Source organism: Nicotiana tomentosiformis, chromosome 5, assembly GCF_000390325.3.
Source record: "Nicotiana tomentosiformis chromosome 5, ASM39032v3, whole genome shotgun sequence".
Classification (NCBI taxonomy): domain Eukaryota; kingdom Viridiplantae; phylum Streptophyta; class Magnoliopsida; order Solanales; family Solanaceae; genus Nicotiana; species Nicotiana tomentosiformis.
The window spans coordinates 117,144,987-117,168,952 of NC_090816.1; the positions used below are offsets into that span (position 1 = coordinate 117,144,987).

Here is a 23,966-nt window from a genome sequence, read left to right on the forward strand (position 1 = left end):
AAACGAATTCGGATTGGAATTTTTATGATTTAGTTAGCTTCGTTGAGTGATTTTAGACTTAGGTGTGAATCCGGAATGTTATTTGGAAGTCCGTGGTAGAATTAGGCTTGAATTGGCAAAAGTTAGAAATTTAGCGAATTTGGTCGGCAGTGGAAAATTAGGTATCGGGGTCGGAATGGAATTACGGAAGTTGGAGTAGGTTCGTAGTGCCATTTGTGACGTGTGTGAAAAATTTGAGTTAATTCCAAGTTAATTTGATATGTTTCGGCGCGAGTTTTTGGAAGTCGAAAGTTTGAAAGTTCATTTAGTTTGATTTGAGACGCGTTTCGTCGTTTAAATGTTGTTATGCATGATTTGAGGTCTTGAGTTGGTCTGTGCTATGTTATGGGACGGGGTCCCGAGGAGCTCGGGTGAGTTTCAGATAGGTTTGGGCTGCGTTGCGCTCGTTTTTCTTATGTTTTGACGTCGTTTCTTCAAGCATAAATGGTACCACATTAAGAAAATGAGCTCCGATTTCTGTTTTGATTGAAGAATTAGATCCATATCATAATTACGGAGCCATAGCAAAAAGAATCGTCGAATTTGGGCATCGTATGAGGAATATATGATCATTTTACTAAAATATTGGGTTGCGAGATTTTTCAGAATAATTACGAAATTGCCACTGAATTCGTATTTAAAAATCTGCACGATTTGCAAATATTAAAACCTACATATCTCCTTCATTATAAGGTCAAATGGAGTGATTCAAAGACCTAACTTGACTAAATGTTCACAAGGAATCCATTGGAGGCATAAAAAGCGAGTTTCTGGATCGTTGGCATGAGAAACGAGGTAGAATAACTGGCAAAAAAATATATAAAATGAGGGTTTGTTCATTCGGTCATATTTTGAGTTGGGGAGCTCGGATTTGGGCGATTTTGGGGGCGATTTTCACAATAAGGATTGGGGTAAGTGTTCTCTACTCAGTTTTGATTATATTGCATGAATCCATCTTCGTTTTTGGGATTTTATTGATGATTTCAAAGTGAAAATGAGGGAGTTAGGGTTTGAGTTTTGGAGAGTTTAAGTGAGGATTTGAGGGACCAAACGGAGTCCGATATTGATGAATTTTATATGGTTAGACTCGGTAAAGGACGAGGTTTATTATTATTTTTGACTGATTTCCAGACATGGGCCCGGGGGCCGAGTTTTGGCTGATTTCAGATTTTTGGCATATTTATATAGTTTTTATTGTGAAATTCGATTCTTTAGACTATTATGATAGTAGTATTCTGATTTTTGGTTAGATTCGGAGCTTTTGGAGACCGAGTCCAGAGACGAGGGCATACCAGAGTAGGATTTTACGATGTTAAGGTAAGTACCAATTTTAACTCTGGCTTTAAGGGTATAAACCCGGAGAATTTGATATTGTGTGACTGTTTGGAGGTGATACCCACGCTAGGTGACGGGCGTGTGGGTGTATACCTCGAGGGATTGAGACTTGGTCCGTCCCGTGAGGCCTCGTGGCCATTATATGTGTTTACGTAGTTAATTGTTGTTAAACTTGTCTACCTTCATGTTAGAGATCATGCTTAGGCTTTATTCATGCTCACATTATTTGTACTCAGTCATAGAAATTATTGTACATGTTTACTTAGTCTCTATTATTTGCTAATATGTTATGATACTTGATGTGGGTTGTGTTCCCTTATTTTTTGATCATGGTGAGGCTAGTGAGGTACATGATAGAGTGAGGCCGAGGGCCTGGTTGTGAGGATATTAATACCATAGCGCGTGAGTTATCCGTGTAGCACGTGAGTTGACCCTGCGGGTCCAGGTATTGATACCATAGCGCGTGAGTTGTCCGCATAACACGTGAGTTGACCGTGCGAATTCAGGTATTGATATGATGGCACGTGAGTTGTCTGTGCTTAGCGCTTGGGCTTTGGGATCCCCTCCGGAGTCTGTACACACCCCCAGTGAGCGTTGAGTGCTGAGTGCGAGTGCTGAGTGATGGAGTGACATTGCTGTGAGGTTGCATTTACTTTTGCTGTTGCTGCATTTACCTGTTAATTTTCCTTGTAATCTTACTAATTTATGAAATTACTTGTCTACCTATATTTGTACTTAATTGTGGAATTAATAATTGAATTATTCTTCTTAGCTCGTCACTATTGCTGAGTTCCTTAGTTATTTCTGTTACTACTGAGTCGGTTGTACTCAAACTACACCCTGCACTTTATGTGCAGATACGGGTGAGTTAGAGGGCGGCGATCGTTGAGTTCAGGCCGACTATCTTTGGAGACTACAAGGTAGTTGTTAGCGTCCGCAGGACCTTGTTACTCCTCTTGTCTTTTCTTCTTTTGGACAGTTGGACAATTTATATATCTTAGCTCATAGTTTTAGATGCTCATGACTTAGTGACACCACGATGTTTGGGGCTCGTTTTCGTATTTTCTATATTATATTTAGAGTTGATTTAGTTTATGAGAAATTCAAATGTTGGTATTGTTTTATTAAATTCTTATAATCGATTTAGTAGTAATATTTTGGGAAATAGGCTTGCCTTGTAACACAATAGGCGCCATCACGACTATGGTTAGATTTTGGGTCGTGACACCTTGCCTATTTAATTCCTTTATTTCGTGTTATGACTTGCGACTAGGCTTGCGTAAAGTGATAGACTCGCTACTGTAGAGATTTGATGAGCTACATGATTAGCCGCAGAATAATTGTGCTTCTCTTATGAATTTCTCCCGCGTTATGCGTTTTCATCAAAAAGCTTTCCTCAAAGTTCATAACGCACACGTTTATTCACGAGTGGGGTCATGGACCCGTTAAAGCTTCTTATTCTTATGGGATCGAGCCGTTCGCCTCGGTAGTATCATTATTCTTATGGGATCGGGTCGTTCACCTCGACAGTATCATTATTCTTATGGGATCAGACTATTCTCCTTGGCAATATCATTATTCTTATGGGATCGGGCCGTTCGCCTCGGCAGTATTATTATTCTTATGGGATCGGGTCGTTAGCCTCGGCAGAATCATTATTCTTATGGTATCGGGTCATTCGCCTCGATATTTCTATAAAACACTCTAATGGGATCGGGTTGTTCGCCTCAACAACGTTATAAAAACACTCTAATGGGATCGTGCCTTTCGCCTAGTTAGAATAGTGCATTATATCTGATAAAAAGCCACTGTATCCATGAGATTTATTGGTTTGAGTCGTGACGACCCATTTGGTGGGGACCATATTATATATAAACTCTGGTTGAGGAGGTAACTGATATTTGAGAAATTATGTTCACTGTTCAGAGGAGAATCGTACCACGTACCTGTACTTGTTTACACTGTTTAATTAACATGTCTCATACTTGTTTACTTTCTACTGTACTTGATTTATTTGACCACTAGTAAGTGTCGATGTCGACCCCTTGTCACTACCTCTCCGGGGTTAGGCTAGATACTTACTGGGTACACATTGATTTACGTACTTATGCTATACTTCTGCACTTATTGTGCAAGAATATATATATTTTCGATGGGCTTTTGGACGTAGAGGCACAACTATTGTGGGGACTATACGGTGAGTTGCACCCATGTTACGATCCACAACGTATAGAGTCTCTATCAGAATTATTTACATTTTTCCTGTCTAACTTGTATTCCAGACAGATGTTGTATTGTTATTGTACCTTCTAGTAGATGCTCATGCACTTGTGACACTGGGTTTTGGGATATGCTAGTCGACGTTAATAGTTTTGCTTTAATATTGTCACCTTTTATTTTGCACCTTACTAATATTGTATGTATCCATGATTTTAATTATATTAAATCCCTTATTTAACAAAGTTTATGATTTCAAAAGTAATAAAATGAGTAATTATTCTGATGATTCACCGTTGGCTTGCCTGAAGACGACGTTGGGTGCCATCACAACCTGTAGTGGATTTTGGATCGTGACACAATGAGTGTGTCAATGGACTTAGAGGAATCCATGTTGAACTTCTTCAGTAGTTCTTTGATATATTTCTGCTGATGTATCATGGTTCTAGTAGGTGTTTGCTTGATTTGCAGCACCAGAAAGAAGTTCAATTCACCCATCATGATTATTTCAAACTCATTTTCCATCATCTCAGCAAATTCCTTACACATTGCTTCATTGGTAGCACCAAAGATAATGTCATCCACATACACTTGCACAATCAAAATATTCTTCCCTCTGCTCCTTAGAAATAGAGTGTTGTCCACCTTTCCTCTTACAAAGTTGTTGGCTAAGAGGAATTTTGAGAGCCTTTCATACCAAGCTCTTGGAGCCTGTTTCAGTCCAAAAAGAGCTTTATCCAGTTTGAACACATAGTCAGGAAATTCTTCACTTTCAAATTCAGGAGGTTGTTTGACAAACACTTCCTCCTTCAGGTAACCATTCAAAAAGGCACTCTTTACATCCACCTTATATAAATTGAACTCCATGTGGGCAGCAAAGGCTATCAGCATTATTATAGCCTCCATTCTAGCTACAGGTGCAAATGTCTCATCATAGTCAATGCCCTCCACTTGATTGTATCCCTGAACCACCAGTCTGTCCTTGTTTCTTATGATATTTCCTTGTTCATCCAACTTGTTTCTAAACACCTATCTGGTACCTATGACAGTTCTATTTTTGGGTTTCTGTACCAGGTGCCAGACCTTGCTTCTCTCAAATTGATTTAGCTCATCTTGCATGGCTATGATCCCGTCTGGATCCTTTAGAGCTTCTTTGATGGTCTTAGGTTCAATTTGTGAGAGGAATGTTGTGAGTGCACATAGATTTCTTAGAGAAGACCTGGTTTGCACCCCTGCATTTGGATCCGAGATGATATTCTCAAGAGGATGTGAGCTTTGATGCTTCCATGGTATGATCTGTATAACTAGAGAAGATTCACCCAGGGAGTGACCCAAATGAGCAGGTTCACTAGGTGTGACTTCATTAGTATGATCAGCAGTTAGAGTAATTCTTTCTTCTCCTTGTTCCTTATGATCACTGTCAATTTCCTTGTGTTTTTTAGATCCATCTTCATCAGATTCCTTTGTATCTCCATCACCAGTGAATCCTATATCATAATCTTTATCCTGCAGACCTTTCTCACCCAAATTATTAGATTTATTAAAATTAATATGAATATTTTCTTCCACACACATAGTTCTTTTATTAAAAACTTTATAGGCCCTACTATGTGGAGAGTAACCCAAGAAAATTCCCTCATCACTTCTGTCATCAAACTTACCTAGATCTTCTTTCCCATTATCATGCACAAAATATTTGCACCCAACGGCTCTCAAGTGAGTGATGTTGGGTTTTCTTGCTCGAAGTAACTCATAGGGATTTTTCTTAAGAATGGGTCTGGTCATGCATCTATTTAGCAGGTAACAAGCAGTATTGATTGCCTCAGCTCAGAAACTCTTAGGCAGTCCACTTGCAATCAACATGGTCCTCCCCATATCTTCTAAGGATCTATTCTTTCTTTCTACAATCCCATTTTGTTGTAGGGTTCTAGGAGTAGAAAAATTATGGTCAATACCATGTGACCACAAAACTCAAGGAATTTTAAATTTTCAAATTCAGTTCCATGGTCAGTTCTTGTACTTAAAACATTGCACCCTAGCTTTTGTTGAATCATTCTGACAAATACACAGAAAACATCAAATGTTTCATCTTTGGATCCCAAAAACAAAGTCCAGGTATACATGGAGAAGTCATCAACAATTACAAATACATACTTCTTACCTCCTCTACTCCTTATTCTCATTGGTCCACATAGGTCCATGTGAAGGAGTTCCAGAGGTTTAGAAGTACTTACAAACCTTTTAGACTTAAAGGATGACCTAACATGTTTCCCTCTAACACAGGCATCCCGTACCTTGTAAGAGGTGAACTCAACTGTAGGTAGCCCAAGGACCAACTCTTTTGCTGCCAACTTGTTGAGTTGAGAGAGACTGGCATGCTACAATCTTCTATGCCATAACAGTGGATCATCTTCCACTACACTCAAGCATGTGTTATCACTATGTGGAAGTGACATAATCAATATCTTGTATACATTATTATATCTCTTACCCTTTAACACAATTTCATCAGTATCAAGTTTGGTGACAATGCCAATTTTGGAATTGAATTTTACCTCATTTCCTTTGTCGCACATTTGAGAGATGCTAAGAAGATTATATTTAAGACCTACCACATAATACACATCTTCTATAGAATAAGAGAGTGATTTTCAAACCTTGCCAATACCTGTTATCTAGCCCTTTTTCCCATTTCCAAATGACACACTCCCTCCTTGGAAGGTTGTCAGTAAGAGAAAGTTTTTCTTTTCTCCAGTCATATGTCTTGAGCATCCACTGTCTAGATACTAGTCTTGATTGTTTCCTTTCACTTTAGCCTAAACCAAAATCCATAAGTTAGTTTTGGGAACCAAGATAAGCTTAGGCCCCTTTTTGCTGAAAAAATGATGAATCAGATCCCTTCTTGCCTAGAAGGGGAGAGGATTAGAAGATATTTTCTTGTTAACCTTAATCCACTTGGTATGGACAGGAGAATTAACCTTTGGCTCCTCTTTCTTTTTCACATTTTTAGCAATACCAAAGGTGTTTCTAAACTAAGCATGAATTAAGACAGGACAAGTATTTCTAAAGTGTCCTACTCTTCCACAATGAGTGCACATGTTATTATCAGAAATTCCTACATACTTTGGGTCAAACTTAGGGACTAGTTTTCTGTAAACAATTCTAGATTTGTTAGACCTACAGTTTTCATTCAGCCAATTTAAGGCATCAGAAGATCTATGCCATTTGCTTATTCTAGAGAGTTCATAATTAGCCTTTTCTAGATTTTCATGCATGAATTTATTTCTATATTCAGCATCATAAAGATTATCATTAGCAATTTTTAATTCCTTTTCAAGCTTATCCTGCAGATCACTCATTTTTCCTTTGTCATGTATATCAGGATACTTCTCATACTCAAAAGTAAGCTCAAGAACATGGTTCTTAAGATCTTTGACATGTTTCTCTAAACTAGCTTTGTCAGATTCAAGATCTTTGATATCAAGTTTGACACAAGAAAGGTTGCTTATTAGCTGATCATTTCCAGTACTCATTTCATCCATTTCACTCATTAAGGTCACAATTATGGCCATCAATTATTTTTTAGACATAACATGAATATTTTCTTTCAAGTCAGATATACTTACCTAGTTTGCTTTATCTTCAGTTTCAGAATCACTCATGGCCATCATTCCTATCACTTCTTCCTCTGTTTTGTATTCTTCAATCGCCATCAAAGCCACTTTGATGCTTTCATTTCCAAAGTCACTTTCTAAGGTTCTCCATATATCATGAGCATAGATGTAAGAGGATACTCTGAGGAGTGTGTTTCTAGACAAGCTTCTGTAGAGTAGGTCCTTTGCTTTAGCATTTTTCTGAACTAGCCGACGATCTTCCTCATTGTATTCCTCTTCTCTTTTGTTGCACTTGTTACCTTTACTATCTAATTTGGTTGGGAGGATTGGCCCGTGACTGACAATTATCCATAGGTCAAAGTCAGTAGCCTGAAGAAATATTTCCATACGCAGCTTCCATTCATCATAGTGGTGTTCATCAAATAAAGGAGGTCCTCCAATGTGCATTCCAAGCTGTACTAGGGGTTCTGTCTTCACAGCTTCGTGTTCATCAATCACATCATAGAGACTTATAGCCTTATCCTCTTTTTCTTCCTCTTGATCACTTCCACTGTACTCATATGCTGCTAAGAATGCTCGTTTCATTGCTTTAGTAAATCCTTTGTCTAGGATTTTTCCTTTGTTGGAACCTTTTTCTCTCATCTTCTTATGTTTCTCTTTTTCAGCGCGTTCTTTCCTCCGCTCAATTTCCCACATTGGGTATTCCTTGACCATATGTTATAGCTTGCCACACTTGTAGCACCCATCATAGTTAGCTTTGTTGATATGCTTGGGCTTACTACTGGTCTCTCTCTTGGATGCATTTTTGGTATTCTTCATGAACCTCTTGAACTTGGCAAACATTGCTAGATTAGGATAATCATAATCTGATTTATTATCCTCATACGCTTTAAGAACAAAGGCCTTATCCTTATTTGGATCTTCCTTATGCAGTTCTATCTTTCTCATTTCATAAGTTTTTAAGTTTCCAACCAAGTCATCAAGTGAGATTTTGTCCAATTCTTTGGCTTCCTGGATTGCAGTGACTTTTGATTCCCATAAAGCTGGAAGGATTCTTAGAACTTTGCTAACCAACTCTTGTGAGGTAAACACAATTCCAAGTGATTTTTGTTCATTGGTTATTATAGTGAACTTAGTCATCATATCCTGGATGGGCTCAGACTCCTTCGTGGAGAAAAGCTCATAATTTCTCATGAGTAGCTCAATTCTTGATCTCTTTACTTGGTTTGTTCCTTTATGAGCAGTTTGGAGTGCATCCCATATCTATTTCGAATTAGAGCACACATAAATTCTATTGTACTCATCAGTACCAAGTCCACAGATAAGGATTTTCTTAACCTTTGCATTCTTCTCTATCATTCTGAAATATGCTGCCACAATTTGGAGGGGTCCTTAGGAACTATTTCATTTTGTGCATTTTGTTTAGTAGGAATCAAAGGACCTTGGTTCACTATGGTCCATAGTTCATAATCTTCAGCTATCAAGAACTGTTTCATTCTTGCTTTCCACCAACTGTAATATTTTTCATTGAACATGGGTGGCCTGGTAGTTGATTGTCCTTCATTAATTCCGGGTGGAGCACTCATCTTGCTTCCAAGATCTCTCTAGGTGTTAGCTGTATAAATGAGAGAACCTTCTCTGATATCAATTGTTAGTTTGAGTGCCCTTATGGATTAATAAAGAACCTGATTCTTTACTGTATTTTTTAAGCGTAAAGTAAATAAGCAATAAAATGAACACAATAATTTTACATGAAAAATCACCCGGCTCAAAAGGTGCAAAAATCATGACCTACCACGTAGGATTTTTAACTCCAATTCTACTAGAACAATGAGCCAAAATGTATCAATTACAAGACTGTAATTAAATGTTCTTTATTACTCCTACTACTCCTATTTTATTCATAAATTACTCTAACTTGTAAAGCAAAATACTCACTCCAACTCACTTAATTGCTTATGACACTTGATTACAACTCAATTTCCTAAAACACATTCACTAGACTGACTCAGGTAGAATACAAAGCAAGTAAACAACTTATGACCCTTTAGTTGATGTGTAAAAGGATAGTTCAGAAGTCCAAAGTCTATCCTATTTAAAACACAACTTGAGATTTTCTAGGAGTCCTATTCATAGTCAGCTTCCTTTTTGATAGAACTCCTACTGTTCCAAGGATTTCACAAGCTTTAGGACTTTTGTCTCCGACTGAATTATCCATTTCTTCTTGAGCAACGACCCTTATCACTTATAGCAGCCTTTTTCCACCAAACTCGGACCTGGATAACTTTGAGATAGAGTTACTGTCTTGTACATACGTACAAGTATCAATCATGAGGAGCTGATTATTTCTCCTGAGTAGCTGGTTCTTCACAACAGTTAAGCAGCCACGTTGATGATCTGGTTCTTTGAGAATTTAGTCAGTGTTAATCATCAAAACTTCAATACTCAACAGAAATTCACTAAATATAAATAAAAACTATCTAATTGTAAAGTCAGTTATTATTATATATTAATTTGATATTACGATAAGAAATCATAAAGTTCAAATCTTGGATCCGCTCCAAACGAGGCCAAACTAGTCGGATCCAAAGTGGATAGCTAATATATAGGTTAGGAAATAAAGAAAAAGACAAGGACAATATAGTGCTTCCGGATTTTCTTTTTGTTGCAAAAACTATTTCTAGATCTGTTATTGGATGGGAATTTATGTTCAATCTTTTTATTACCTCGATGCAATATCACTGGAGAATGTAGAGGAAGATAGAAAAAAGATTACTTTCACGAATAACTGTTTTAATTTTTTCCACAAATAGAAAACATTAAAACTCGTAAAACTGAAAACAATTCTCACTGAAGTATTCATTATTTTACTATCGGGAACAAGTAAATGAAGAAAACGCCCTTCATCCGAGTTAGTCTACTAGAACCAAATAACAAAAAAACAAAAAATAAAAATATATTTTTCATCTGGAATTAATGCAGATGAATCTTTCATGGTCAAAGAAACTACTCCCTCCGTTCATTTTTAACAGTATTTACTTTGCACTCCTTTTAAAAAAAAATAAATGAAGTATGCATTTTATAATTTTTTCTATAATAATGGTAGCATTTCAAAAATATTAGTAAATAATTTGGGGAATAAGTAATTAATGATAAGGGTTAATAAGAAGAAGAAAATATGTCATATGTTCTTTTCAAAAAAAAAAAATTACTACTCCACTAAGTGAAGGGTGGATTTGAAAATATATATTAATAAATGATTTCTTCTTTCCGAAATGTCATGTGTTCTGAAACAAATTTATTTTATCAAGACAATTAATATTTGGAAGAAAAAGTGTGATCGTCGATCATATTTCCTACGATATATTATATATAGAGTATCTTAAAGGAACTTATTTCACAAAAATATTATAACCTTTGTCAACTATTTTTTGTGATATTATTTGGAAATAACATCTGATGTCAAAATAAGCAACTTAACCTTATATAGCATTTAATGAATAAAGTGTAAATACACATTATTCACCTATGATTAAATGCTAATGAAAAATATAGATATTATATTTATTGGTGTTTACCCGTAAAACGGTACAGTTGAATTTGTTCGTGGTTTCTGGACAAGTGAATTAATTTGATCCAAAGGATAATGAAATAACTGATGAAATATAAAATACTTAGCCTTAGAATGTAGATGGAATGACAGAGTTGATGAGTCCAAGAACAGGGTTTCCGGGCACAACAATAATGAGATCAAAAGCGAGAGAATAAAATTATATTAAAATACTGTATAAAAGGTAGTGTAAGTTAGCCAGAAAATTCCTCCCCCTACAGTTATAACAGAGCTCTCTATTTATAGCTATGTCTAGGGAATGAAGTCCTAGGATCATACCCTTCTTTAATGTCAATTATGAGGGCCATTGATGTAGATGTAACGTTAGACATAAATGCCAAATTCCTTGTAACGGGTCATCATCCTTAATGCTGTAAAATATTCTGTATTAAATGTTATCGGGCGCAAAAAGAATTTAATACTCCTTTTATGATCGTTATTCCTTCTGGTGATAAGGGGAATAGCTATTCGGTGACCATCTTCATCTTGTGTTCCACGTGTCCTTCCTTTAAGCGGCCACATATTTTTTCTATACAGATAGACCCCCTGCTTTCTGGTGACATAACTTTGTGTTACCGGAAAGTTGGTAGAAACACTCTTTTGGCGGGAATTACTATAATTCCTTTTGAAGGCCATTGACGGTTAATTAAATGCATGTCTCTCCGCATTTAATGCCCCAAACACGCGTTATCCTACGATTCAACACAACGTTTTGCCGATTATCGAGGCAATCATGTCCATGAATTTAGCCGCCAAAACTTTAGTTGTACGCATCATCCTCCTCTTATGTATTTCATAATTTCTCAAACTTGTAATTTGCATCTTTATTTCCCAACTATTCTCTGATCTTCTCCGAACCAGTAATTTTCCTTCATTCTATTCCAATGGCTTCCTCTTCAAAACGTACTAGTTCTTCAAAGGGAAAGAACAAAACTGAAGATTTCGTTCCTCTAACAGTGGAATCCATCATCCCAAGAAGGTTTAGTACTTCGAAGAATTTAGAAGAGAAATTTCCTACTGCTAACCCTCGTACATGGGTTGTTAGTAGATATCCTTCTTCAATTTTCCCTTCCAGTATTCTTGATGTGAAGGAGGAGTGTCGCTGCCCTAAGTTAGATATTATTTCTCCTGATTTATCGGAGAGAGTGACCCTTCCCAAGGAAGGTTTTACATATTTCTTTACGTATCCCTTTACTTTGGGTGCATTTTCTTTGAGAGGAGAGCTTGATTCTGTAATTGCGGAGTTTTGTCTTCGCTACCAGGTGTGCTTGGCATAGTTAAGTCCTTCAGTGTGGAGGACGATCGCCTGCCTTCGGCGTTTGTACCAAGAAACTGGAGAAGAGCTAACCCTAGCTCATATGATGAATCTTTATTCCCCCAAATTATTCCGCGGTGGAATAATAAACCTTTGCAAGCGTGGCCACCATGATTTACTATCTAGCATGGATGACGACAACGACCGTGAGTGGATGGAATGGTTCGTTGCAGTTGCCACCAATGACATTATTCCAATAACGACTTCATCCTTTTCTGTTGCTTGGAACCGCTCTCGTAAGTTCCCTTTAATCAACGTTTTCCTACTAAATATTCTTCCATTGCTCGTTTGATCCTTCAATCTTCATTTGTTAAAGCAACCCGATGGATTCCACCGGTGATAGAAGGCTTAGACCGGTGGGTTCAAAAGATCTTGGACATCACAACGCCCGAAACTCATTTGTGGAAAGAGTTGTCCCTTAAATACGGGTGGAAGGCCAACAATCATGGTAACTTTAAATTACCTTTTTTTCATTTTTTGTACTTGAAGAACATGGTTGAACCCTTCTGATGTCCCTGAGGAGGATGTTTTGGCTGACCCTGCTGATGTGGCGAGGCTGCTCCAGGAGGCACTTACTTGAACAGGCTTCTCCGGGCCTGCTTCGGGCGCAAATGTTTCTTTTCGGAGTCCCCGGTTAGAGAACAAGCAACCAAAGAGAAGACACTCCTCTGCGGCCGGGAAAAAGAATAAGAGGGCAAAGGTAGATGCCCTCGAGTCATCTCCGGTGGCGATGGTGACTAGTCCTCCTTTGGGGTCGGTCATAGACACTGTGATGATCGATGATGATGAAGAAACTAGTAATGAGGGAGCTTCTTTACATAGAAGGATACGATCCTCATTATTTCAACTGGATGATCGACCTGTTGAGACAATTGCACCACCTAATGATGACGTCTCAGCACTTTGGGGAGAATCTGATTTAGTTGAATATGCTAACTCCTGCTTTCGGGCCCCAATTACTGTAACCAGTACCGTGGGGCTGAGTACTGGGTCTTTGCCGTCTTTGGTTGGCGAGCATCAAACAACCAGCACTACATTTGATGCAGTTGCTTCTCTCTCTTCAACTCCATCAGCTTCATCTCCACCTTCACCACCATCAGCAACTTCTATATCATTTCCATCTTCATCCACTCTTCCAACATCGGTTGCTACATCACATCCATCATCTGCACCTGACCGTGAAGAAGGTGTCCCTCCTCCACAGTCCCCAGTTCATGGGAATTTAGGGCAAAATTATGTTGCCCCTTCTTAAGATCCACAAAGGGGGAGGAGTGTTACCCTTTCGGTCTCCACTGGGTGCAACTTGCTTTCGGGGCGGTGGAGCTCGCTAAATATCTGAAGCCTTTGGTTTCAGAAAAAGACTGGGAGAAAATTCAGACACTCTCGGGGGAGTGTTTGTTGAACAATGCTATGCATAATGCCACAGCGGTACGTTCCTTTCTTCTTTTGTTATTTCTTTTACTTTCGAACAAATATACTCTAAGTTTTACCTCTTCTTGTTTTGTAGGCCAACTCTCTTACTTCTGAGGGCCTTCAAAGGCTGATTCATGAGAAGGAAGAACTTACTTCTGAACGGGATCAGCTTTTGGCGGAACATGACCAAACTGTTCTCTGCCTCTTGGAACTGGAAACCAAGGCTACCAAGGCCGTTGTTTTAGAGGCTCGTTTGCAGCAAAGTGAGCAAGAAGTGGTAGCACTTAGCCAAGAAATTAGGCCGCTGAGAGTTAGATTTGATTATGCCAAGGCTAAATGAGCAGAAGTCTAGAACATCGTTCTTGTTGCATCCGATCGTGAGGCTGCCTTCGCTGAAAGAGTGATTAACTTGGAGGCAACCTTAAACTCCAAAAGTGTAGATCTTGCTGCTGTGGTGGCGAAACATGCCCAGCTAGAAGAGAAGTACAGGAAAACTATCAAGAATAATAGGCTCTTTAGTTCAACTGTCCGTGAGCTTGACGTCAGTCTCAAATCTGCTAGGTCCGCCCGGGAAAGCCTTTCCACCGAAGTTACTCAACTCAAATAAGATCTCAAGCCGAGCGACTTCCCTCGTTGTTGAAAAAACTTATTCCATGTATAGAATGAGGAGAAAACCCTTGGAAGAGGCCAAGACTAGTATCATTGACATTGATGCCAAAATTGCTAAGGCCCGAAAGCTTGAGTTAGCTGCGAAAAATGGACTCCCGGCACAGTCTGACGCTCCAGGTTCTTTTGATTCTGGTTTCGAGTTTTCAGAAACTGAAGAAGGATCGGAAGGTGATGATGCCGAAGACCAAGCTAGGGAAAATGTTGAGCCATCGGTGGAACCATCTACTGCTCCGGGGGATACGGATACTTCTCATCTTCGTGATTCCGGAGACGCTGCAATTTAGCTTTTTCTTTCTTTTCTATTTTGTACCTTTATCATTTTGACGCATCCTTGTAAATAAAAGCATATGTTTTCCTCAAGTATCATTTGAGTCTTACTTTCGTTCGAATATTCATGCAAGTCTTTAACTTTTGTACTTGCTTAAGTATTCCGCGCATGTTGTTCGCGCTTTATTATGTGTAATCTTGGATGCTTTTTCTTCGAAGCATTTTGGTTCTGAGTATTATCCCTTTTACGTGAGGGTTTCAATAAGTATTTTGCGCAAGTTTGCTTTTTGCGTCTTTTTCGTATGCGGCTTCGGGTGTATTTTTTCCCGATGACATTCTAGATTCCGGGCATTGATTCTTCTGGAACCAACCCTTTAACGAGAGGGTTTTTATAAGAGAGGGCCCTCTTATGTTTACGGTGCTCTTGAAGAGGACATCTCCTGTTCATTACGGCACTAACATTCGAAGTACTTGTTTAAATTTCAAATGACAAAATTAACTCATCGTTCAGACAAGAAACAAGATAAAAACAAAAGGATTTCATTTCATTTTATTCCTTCTATTTTCAAAAGTACATAAGCATTTTACTATGCAGAAAAGAAATTGCCATGAGTTGTGGCTATCTTGTACAACTTATTTTTATGGGGCTGGCTACGTAGTCCCCAGTGCCGATGATGTATTATGTTCATGGATTTTTGTTTCCCGGTTGACGTGGCATTTAGTATTGCTGTATTCTCATATCATTCCCCCTAGTGTTCAAATGCGAAGAATGCGAATTCAAAAACTGGAAGTCTTGTATCTTTGAAGATAACACCGGTGAATTGCTAGGTAATCCTTCACTCAGCAACATATCTTGTTTCCCCTTAGGAACCCATGCTATCGAGCGAAAGAATATCTAACAGTTCTCTAGTGGTTTGTGCTCGTGAACGGTCGGGTAACCTTTGTTCGGTAGCAAACCTACCTTCTCGGTGGGAATTTGCTATCGAAGCAAAGATTATATAATCATCCCCGAGTGGAAACTTGTTTGTTTTCCTTGTTATGAAAGGTATTATTACCGCTGTCTTCATAGTGTGCTTTCCGTCCCTGCCTCGTTAAAAACCTTGCCAGATAAACCCAATTGGGACAAAAACTGAACGAAGGGAAAAAAAGTGCAGCACATACTTTTCGTTTGACTTTTTTTGTCAGTAGTAATATCTTTTGAGGTGAGCCACGTTCCAGTTGTTGGGCAACTTGTCTTCGTTCTGGTTCTCCATCTCGTATGATCCTTTCCCAGTGATAGCTGAAACCCGGTAATGGCCTTACCATATTGGGCCTAACTTGCCCACGTTGAGTTCCCGGGTGCTTTGAGTTACCTTCCTCAAGACCAAGTCCCTTACTTTGAAATAACGGAGGTTGGCTCTTTGATTATAATATCGCTCAATTCTTTGCTTTTGAGCTGCCATTCTAACATGCGCCAAGTCCATGCGTTCCTAGAGTAACTCTAAGTTGATTAGCAATCGTTGTTCGATTCTTCATTCTCCTGGAAATACCTTAAGGTTGGTTCCCCTACTTCCACCAGTATCAAAGCTTCCATGCCATACACAAGGGAAAAAAGGGTTTCTCCCGTGCTTGACTTGGCCGTTGTTCGATAGGCCCATAGAACCCCAGGTAATTCTTCGGGCCAGTTGCCTTTTGCTACTTCCAACCTTTTCTTCAGATTTTGTATAATTACTTTGTTCGTTGACTCTTCTTGACCATTGGCGCTCGAATGATAAGGTGAAGAGGTAATCCTCTTTATCTTCAAATCTTCAAGGAACTTTGTAACTTTTGCGCCGATAAACTGTGGCCCATTGTTGTATGCAATCTCTTTTGATATTTCGAACCTGCAAATTATGTTTTTCTACAAGAATTCAACCACTTTGCGTTCTCCGATCTTCTGATAAGGACCTGCTTCCACCCATTTAAAAAAATAGTCACTCAAAATTAAAAGAAACCTTACCTTTTCGGGAGCCGGTGGTAGTGGTCTGATGATGTCCACCCCCCATTTCATGAATGGCCACGAGGACAGAACCGAATGTAGGGGTTTTTCTGGTTGATGTACTAGTGGTGCGTAGCGTTGGCACTTATCACATTTTTGTATGAAGTCTTTGGCATCTTGTTCCATACGGGGCCAGTAATATCCTGCCCGAACTAATTTTAGCACCAATGAATCTGCACCTGAGTGGTTGCCACATATCCCTTCGTGGACTACTCTCATGACATAGTTAGCTTCTTATGCTCCTAAGCACCGGGCCAACGGGCCTCAAAAGGATTTTATATACAATTGGCCTTTCTTGAAGCTATAACTTGCGGCTTTGGCGCGTAATGCTTTTGATGCTTTGCGGTCTTCGGGCAACTTTCCATGCTCGAGATAACCAATTATTTCGTTTCTCCAGTCCCAGACCAAACTAGTCGAATTCACCTCATAATAACCATCTGTGTCCAAGACTGAGTTCATCAGTTGTACTACCGTTCCTGATTCCGATCCCTGGACTTCTGTCGATGAGCCTAAATTTTCCAACGCATCTGCTTTCGTGTTATCTTCCCTCGGGATATGAGTAATTGACCATGTCACGACCCAACTGGAGGGTCATGACTAGCACCCGGGCCATACTTGCCGAGCACCAACGTACATTTTATCTAACCTTCCTTATTATCTTTAAGGGCCGACAAGACCAATATAAATGAAAGACATGGATCATGAACATCCAACAATGAAAGATAATGTCATGAACATACGTAACATGGGACGACAAGACTGTCAAGAAACTATATATAAGGTACGAGCTACCATGGTGCCATGAAAGACTATACAACAAAAATCAGCCGACAAGGCATTCCAAACCATACATGAGTCGACACCTGTCTATGAGCCTCTAAAAGAACATAAGTGCTACAACATTGCCGGAACAGGGCCCCGACATACCCATAATGTCTATAACAAAAATGCATACCAAGACCACGGCAAGTCCGGAGAAAGGATCTTGCCAATAACGCTGAACCGGATAGCCTACTGTGATGGGGGAGCTGCGTCTACCCGTCTATCAGGACCTGCAGCACGACATGCAGCGTCCACAAATAAAAAGGACGTCAGTACGAATAAAGTACTGAGTATGTAAGGCAGAATAGCATAAGTAAGAACAATAATGTAAACAGTGATAGGGAATATACAACCTGTGACATCTGGGTACCTCTGAGGGCTACTGACATGAAATACATGATACATACATATATATATACATAAACGTTTAAAACATATGCCTTTGTGGGCATCATCATCATCATATCGTACCCGGCCATAATAGGCTCGGTAAAACGTACCCGGCCATCATAGGGCTCGGTAGAATCGTACCCGGCCACGTGGAGCTCGGTAAAACCCAACTGATCAGTGGTTGCACAATAGGTGCCATACCCGGCCGACTATAGCGCGGCTCGGTAGAGTAAAATAGATACATATATATGATGCATGCTGGACTCGTTGGAATCATATTTTGAACCTTTCGGAGTGACGTAAGGTCGGTATCCTTCGTACACGTTATTAGGATTAACTCTTCATCAAGAATCTTATAAGAATCAGGAACTACCAACAACATTGATAATATAAGAATAAGAGAAGTAACATCAATATCAATCGTTTCATAAGAAGGGCAGCAATGTAAGTACTGCTAGCTTCTAAGAGTAGAGTATCTTTGGGAGTTCGTTCATTACATTATGTACAATTGGAGTCGTGCAAAAGAATGAAGGGGATAGCCTCACATACCTTGTATATACTGCCCAACCTCAAGCTATGCAAATGTCACGACTCCTTAGTCTACAATAAGAGAAATGACACTATCATTATCGTTTAAGCGTCGTAACTATTATGTATCGACCGCAACCTATTTTACGATGAAACGGACAGCACCTCCCCTATTTATATGACTTCCCACAAGTCAATAAAATCACCAAACAGCCCAAACAACATCATTAATAATCATATTGAGCCTCCAAAACAGTCCACCAACTAACAACATTACTACCAAGCCTTTCGATATATATTTCACAAGTTCTAGCTTCAATGACTTAGCTGCAACTTGGATAATCTTAAATATATATAGAGTAAGAGGTTCCTTACCTTTAAACAGAAAGAACAACTCCAATTTGACCTTAATTTTCCACGAAATATCCCTTCAATTCTGCCACAAGAACAAGGAAGCGAAACTAGCAATTAATTCGGGTTTTTCGGCACTAGAATTACTTTAGAAGACTTAAAATCACCTAGGGTTGATATTAAAAACTTAAAGGTGTATTTACAGAACATAAAGCACTTACAACACCCTCCCACACGAGCTGGAACAACACAAAAATCAGCAACAACAAGAAGAACAAGAAACTTACTAGCGCCACGGGATTCCCGACACTTGATTTGTGTTGTTTGCCCTTTGTTTGGGTCTTGGATCGTGAGAGAACCTTGAGAGAGTGTTTTTAGGGTTCTAAGGTCTGAATATACTGAAAATAATGACTTAAAACGGGGTTGAGGTATCTTATATATCCATATGTCTTAAACCGCCTTTGTGGGCCCCATAGAGAGCAGCTTGGCGCACTCTCACGAAAACGCGAATATCTCTCTATTCCGAGATCATATCGATGAACGGTTTAATGCGTTGGAAACTAGACTCATAGATCTTCAATTTGATAGGTAGATCACCCCATAATTCCAAGCACATTGGGAGTAAAATGCAGTAACAGCTAACCTAAAGTTTAAGTTAAATTATAAACCTAAGTTGCGACAACTTTTATCGACTTTTGTTTCATAACTTGCTTGACTTCTAAACTTATGATAAGGATATTATATGATTTAAATACATTAAAACATTACCTCTTGGGACAGTTAATCACCTCTAGTGTTACCCGAAAATACGGGTTACAACATCCTTGATTAGCTTAACTTCAAATACTTGTTAACCACTCTTATACACCCTTGTATCGTTTAAGACCAATAGGATTAACTTCTTATCATCTCAAAGATAATCTCTTCTTGGATTTACGTCTACTAACTAACGACATGATCTAAGGTACACGAATTTGGGTCGTAACACCCTCTCCCCCTTAGGAACATTCGTCCTCGAATGTAAGGGTTTATGGGGTGTCTAACTCATCATGGATTCCGACGGAAATTTCCAGCTGAGTTTCCCCTATAAAATGGACACTAGCCAAACTTGCAAGCAGTTAAACCCAACTTATGGCCTTACAAGACTATACAAAGCATTATGGATATGTACATTATCTGCATATCACCATTTTGTATTATTAAAAAAAAGAGTATTCACAAGCTATTGCTTACCTCATAGAGCCGTTTCACCTTATAATGCGTCCTTCTTTCCCCCGGCATCCTCATTATCTTCACTCTGGAATAGGTAAGGGTATTTAGACTTCATCTCCTCTTCTGCCTCCCATGTCATTTCTTCTATATTCTTGTTCCTCCATAATACTTTGACGGAAGCTACATCCTTTATTCTCAGCTTGCGGACTTGTCGATCTAATATCGCCACTGGCACTTCATCATATGATAGATCCTCTGTAACTAGTACATCTTTGATAGGGACGACCTGAGAAGGGTCTCCAATACATTTCCTCAATATAGATACATGGAATACCGGGTGTACAAATTCCAATTCGGATGGCAATTCTAACTCATAAGCAACCTGTCCAATTCGTCGAAGAATTTTGTACGGCCCAATATACCGCGGACTCAACTTACCCTTCTTCCCAAAACGCATAACACCCTTCATCGGCGAGATCTTCAGGAAAACCCAATCACCAACCTCAAATTCCAGATCACGACGTCGGACGTCGGAATAAGACTTTTGCCTGCTTTGTGCCGTCCTCAGTCGCTCTTGTATCACTTTCACCTTCTCAATGGCTTGGTGAATCAAATCTGGCCCATATAATTCTGTCTCACCGACTTCGAACCATCCAACTGGTGATCTACATCTCCTCCCGTACAGTGCCTCATACGGGGCCATTTTAATACTGGAATGGTAGCTATTATTGTAGGCAAATTCTATAAGTGCCAGATGGTCATCCCAATTCCCCTTAAAATCTAGAACACATGCTCGTAGCATATCTTCCAGCGTCTGGATGGTACGTTCAGCCTGTCCGTCAGTCTGCGGATGGAATGCAGTGCTGAGATTTACTTGTGTGCCTAAACCCTTCTGAAAAGACCTCCAAAAGTTAGCCGTAAATTGAGCTCCTCGGTCTGATATAATAGATACCGGCACACCATGAAGCCTAACAATCTCCTTGATATACAACTTCGCATAATCTTCAGCCGTGTAAGTTGTCTTAACTGGTAGAAAATGGGCAGATTTTGTAAGTCGATCAACTATCACCCAAATGGAGTCAAACTTATGATAAGAGCGAGGTAATCCAATAATGAAGTCCATATTAATCACCTCCCATTTCCAGGTCGGAATCTCTATATTCTGAATCAATCCACTGGGTTTCTGATGCTCGATCTTTACTTGTTGACAATTAGGACACTGGGCTACAAATTCTGCAATAGACTTCTTCATGTTGTCCCACCAATACTGCTCCTTAACGTCATGATACATCTTTGTCGAGCCAGGATGGATAGAATATCGGGACTGATGAATCTCAATCATAATCTTCTCTCGCAACCCTGCCACACTAGGCACACATAATCGGCCCTGGTATCTCAGTGTCCCATCTCCTCCGATCTTGAAAGCTGTAATCTTACACTGCTGAATTCCCTCTCTCAATCTTACTAAGGTAGGATCTTCATATTGCCGTGCTTTTACCTCGGCTACCAAAGATGATTCTGCTGTATTCTGTACAGTAACACCTCCGTCATCAGAGTCCAACAATCTGATTCTCATATTGGCCAGCTGGTGAAGCTCTTTGGTCAACCCTTGTCTACCTGCCTCAATATGTATTAAGCTTCCCATTGACTTACGGCTGAGAGCGTCTGCCACAACATTGGCTTTACCGGGATGGTACAATATCTCGACGTCATAGTCTTTCAGTAATTCAAGCCACCTACGCTGCCTCAAATTCAACTCCTTCTGCTTGAAGATGTATTGTAAACTTTTGTGATCTGTGTAGATGTCAACATGGATGCCGTATAAGTAGTGCCGCCATATCTTCAAAGCATATATTACTGCAGCCAATTCCAAATCATGAGTCGGGTAATCCTTTTCATGCTTCTTCAATTGTCGTGATGCATAAGCAATCACCTTCCCACATTGCATCAATACGCACCCCAAACCTATACCTGAGGCATCACAATATACCACATAACCTTATGTTCCTTCTGGGAGAGTGAGCACTAGCGCGGATGTCAATCGATTCTTGAGCTCCTGAAAACTTTATTCACAAGCATCAGACCACTGGAACTTGGTAGCTTTCTGTGTTAACTTAGTCAATGGTGCTGATATAGAGGAAAACCCTTCTACAAACTGCCTATAATATCCTGCTAGCCCCAGGAAGCTGCGGACTTCTGACGGTGTTGTAGGTCTCGGCCAATTCTTCACTGCATCGATCTTCTGAGTGTCGACACTAATACCCTCATCAGATATCACATGGCCAAGGAATGATATTGAGTTCAGCAAGAATTCGCGTTTAGAGAGCTTAGCATATAACTTATGATCCTGAAGGGTCTGGGCATAAGCCTGAATACGGGAAATCTCCATGCCCTCTACCAAGGAGGCTGTTATGCACTCATTTATCAGATGTGGTCCCAACCCGTTCACGAACAGGTGCACCCTATCACTCGTCTCGGCCACCATATGTGGAGTATACCTTGCTAAAGAATCAAACTGTATACTATACTCTCGTACACTCATATTACCCTGTCGATGGTTCAAGAACTTATCAGCTCTAGCTCGTCGTATCTCAGCCGGCAAGTAGTGACGAAGAAAGGCCTCAAAAAATTCCTTCCACATGGCTGGAGGAGCGTTCGGACCCCTAGATCTCTCCCAACTATCATACCATAAAATCGCTAAATCCCGTAACCGATAAGAAGCCAACTCTACTGCCCCCGTATCACTAGCATGCATAACCCGCAATGTACAATGAACCTGATCAATAAATGTTTGCGGGTCCTCCTTGGGGCTTGATCCGGTAAACACTGGAGGGTCTAGATTAATAAAATCACGAACTCCTGCACTAACCGGTTTATCAGCAGCACCGGTATTCTGCCTCTGAGCCTGAGCAGCTACTAAGCTACTCAACAACTGCACTGCACTGCGCATATCGTGGTCTGTAGTGCCAGACGGAGGAACTGGATGTACTGGGTGCCTCCTAATATCCTCTGGAGGAGACAGAGAGGTATGAGACGGCATCTCACTCTGAGGCTCACTTTGGCCTGCTATGGCTGGAGGCACCTGAATGTTACCCTCTCCTACAGCTGTATCAAGCCGTTTACTAATCGCTTGCTTCCTAGTCGAAGGCATCGCTAAAAGAAAACAAGGTGAATATTAGATATGAACACTTACGACTCAACTCTACGCACGATCTAGATTCAGGAAGAAGGTAACAACCCTAGATGTCACGTAGCCTCCTGATTATAAATGTGGCGCGCTACACATCCATAATCAAAACTCTACTAGACACGGCTCATAGACAACCCCTAGGACAGACTTGCTCTGATACCAAGTTTGTCACGACCCAACTGGAGGGTCATGACTAGCACCCGGGCCATACTTGCCGAGCACCAACGTACATTTTATCTAACCTTCCTTATTATCTTTAAGGGCCGACAAGACCAATATAAATGAAAGACATGGATCATGAACATCCAACAATGAAAGATAATGTCATGAACATACGTAACATGGGACGACAAGACTGTCAAGAAACTATATATAAGGTACGAGCTACCATGGTGCCATGAAAGACTATACAACAAAAATCAGCCGACAAGGCATTCCAAACCATACATGAGTCGACACCTGTCTATGAGCCTCTAAAAGAACATAAGTGCTACAACATTGCCGGAACAGGGCCCCGACATACCCATAATGTCTATAACAAAAATGCATACCAAGACCACGGCAAGTCCGGAGAAAGGATCTTGCCAATAACGCTGAACCGGATAGCCTACTGTGATGGGGGAGCTGCGTCTACCCGTCTATCAGGACCTGCAGCACGACATGCAGCGTCCACAAATAAAAAGGACGTCAGTACGAATAAAGTACTGAGTATGTAAGGCAGAATAGCATAAGTAAGAACAATAATGTAAACAGTGATAGGGAATATACAACCTGTGACATCTGGGTACCTCTGAGGGCTACTGACATGAAATACATGATACATACATATATATATACATAAACGTTTAAAACATATGCCTTTGTGGGCATCATCATCATCATATCGTACCCGGCCATAATAGGCTCGGTAAAACGTACCCGGCCATCATAGGGCTCGGTAGAATCGTACCCGGCCACGTGGAGCTCGGTAAAACCCA

At 39.9% G+C, this 23,966-nt stretch overlaps 1 protein-coding gene across 1 annotated transcript; it reads right to left on the reverse strand.

Moving 5' to 3' along the window:
- Positions 1-7,922: 7,922 nt before the first annotated feature.
- LOC138893045 (uncharacterized) lies at positions 7,923-8,399 on the reverse strand. The gene has a single exon (XM_070176814.1). The coding sequence runs from the start codon at positions 8,397-8,399 to the stop codon at positions 7,923-7,925; it is 477 nt and encodes a 158-aa protein (XP_070032915.1).
- Positions 8,400-23,966: the final 15,567 nt, after the last annotated feature.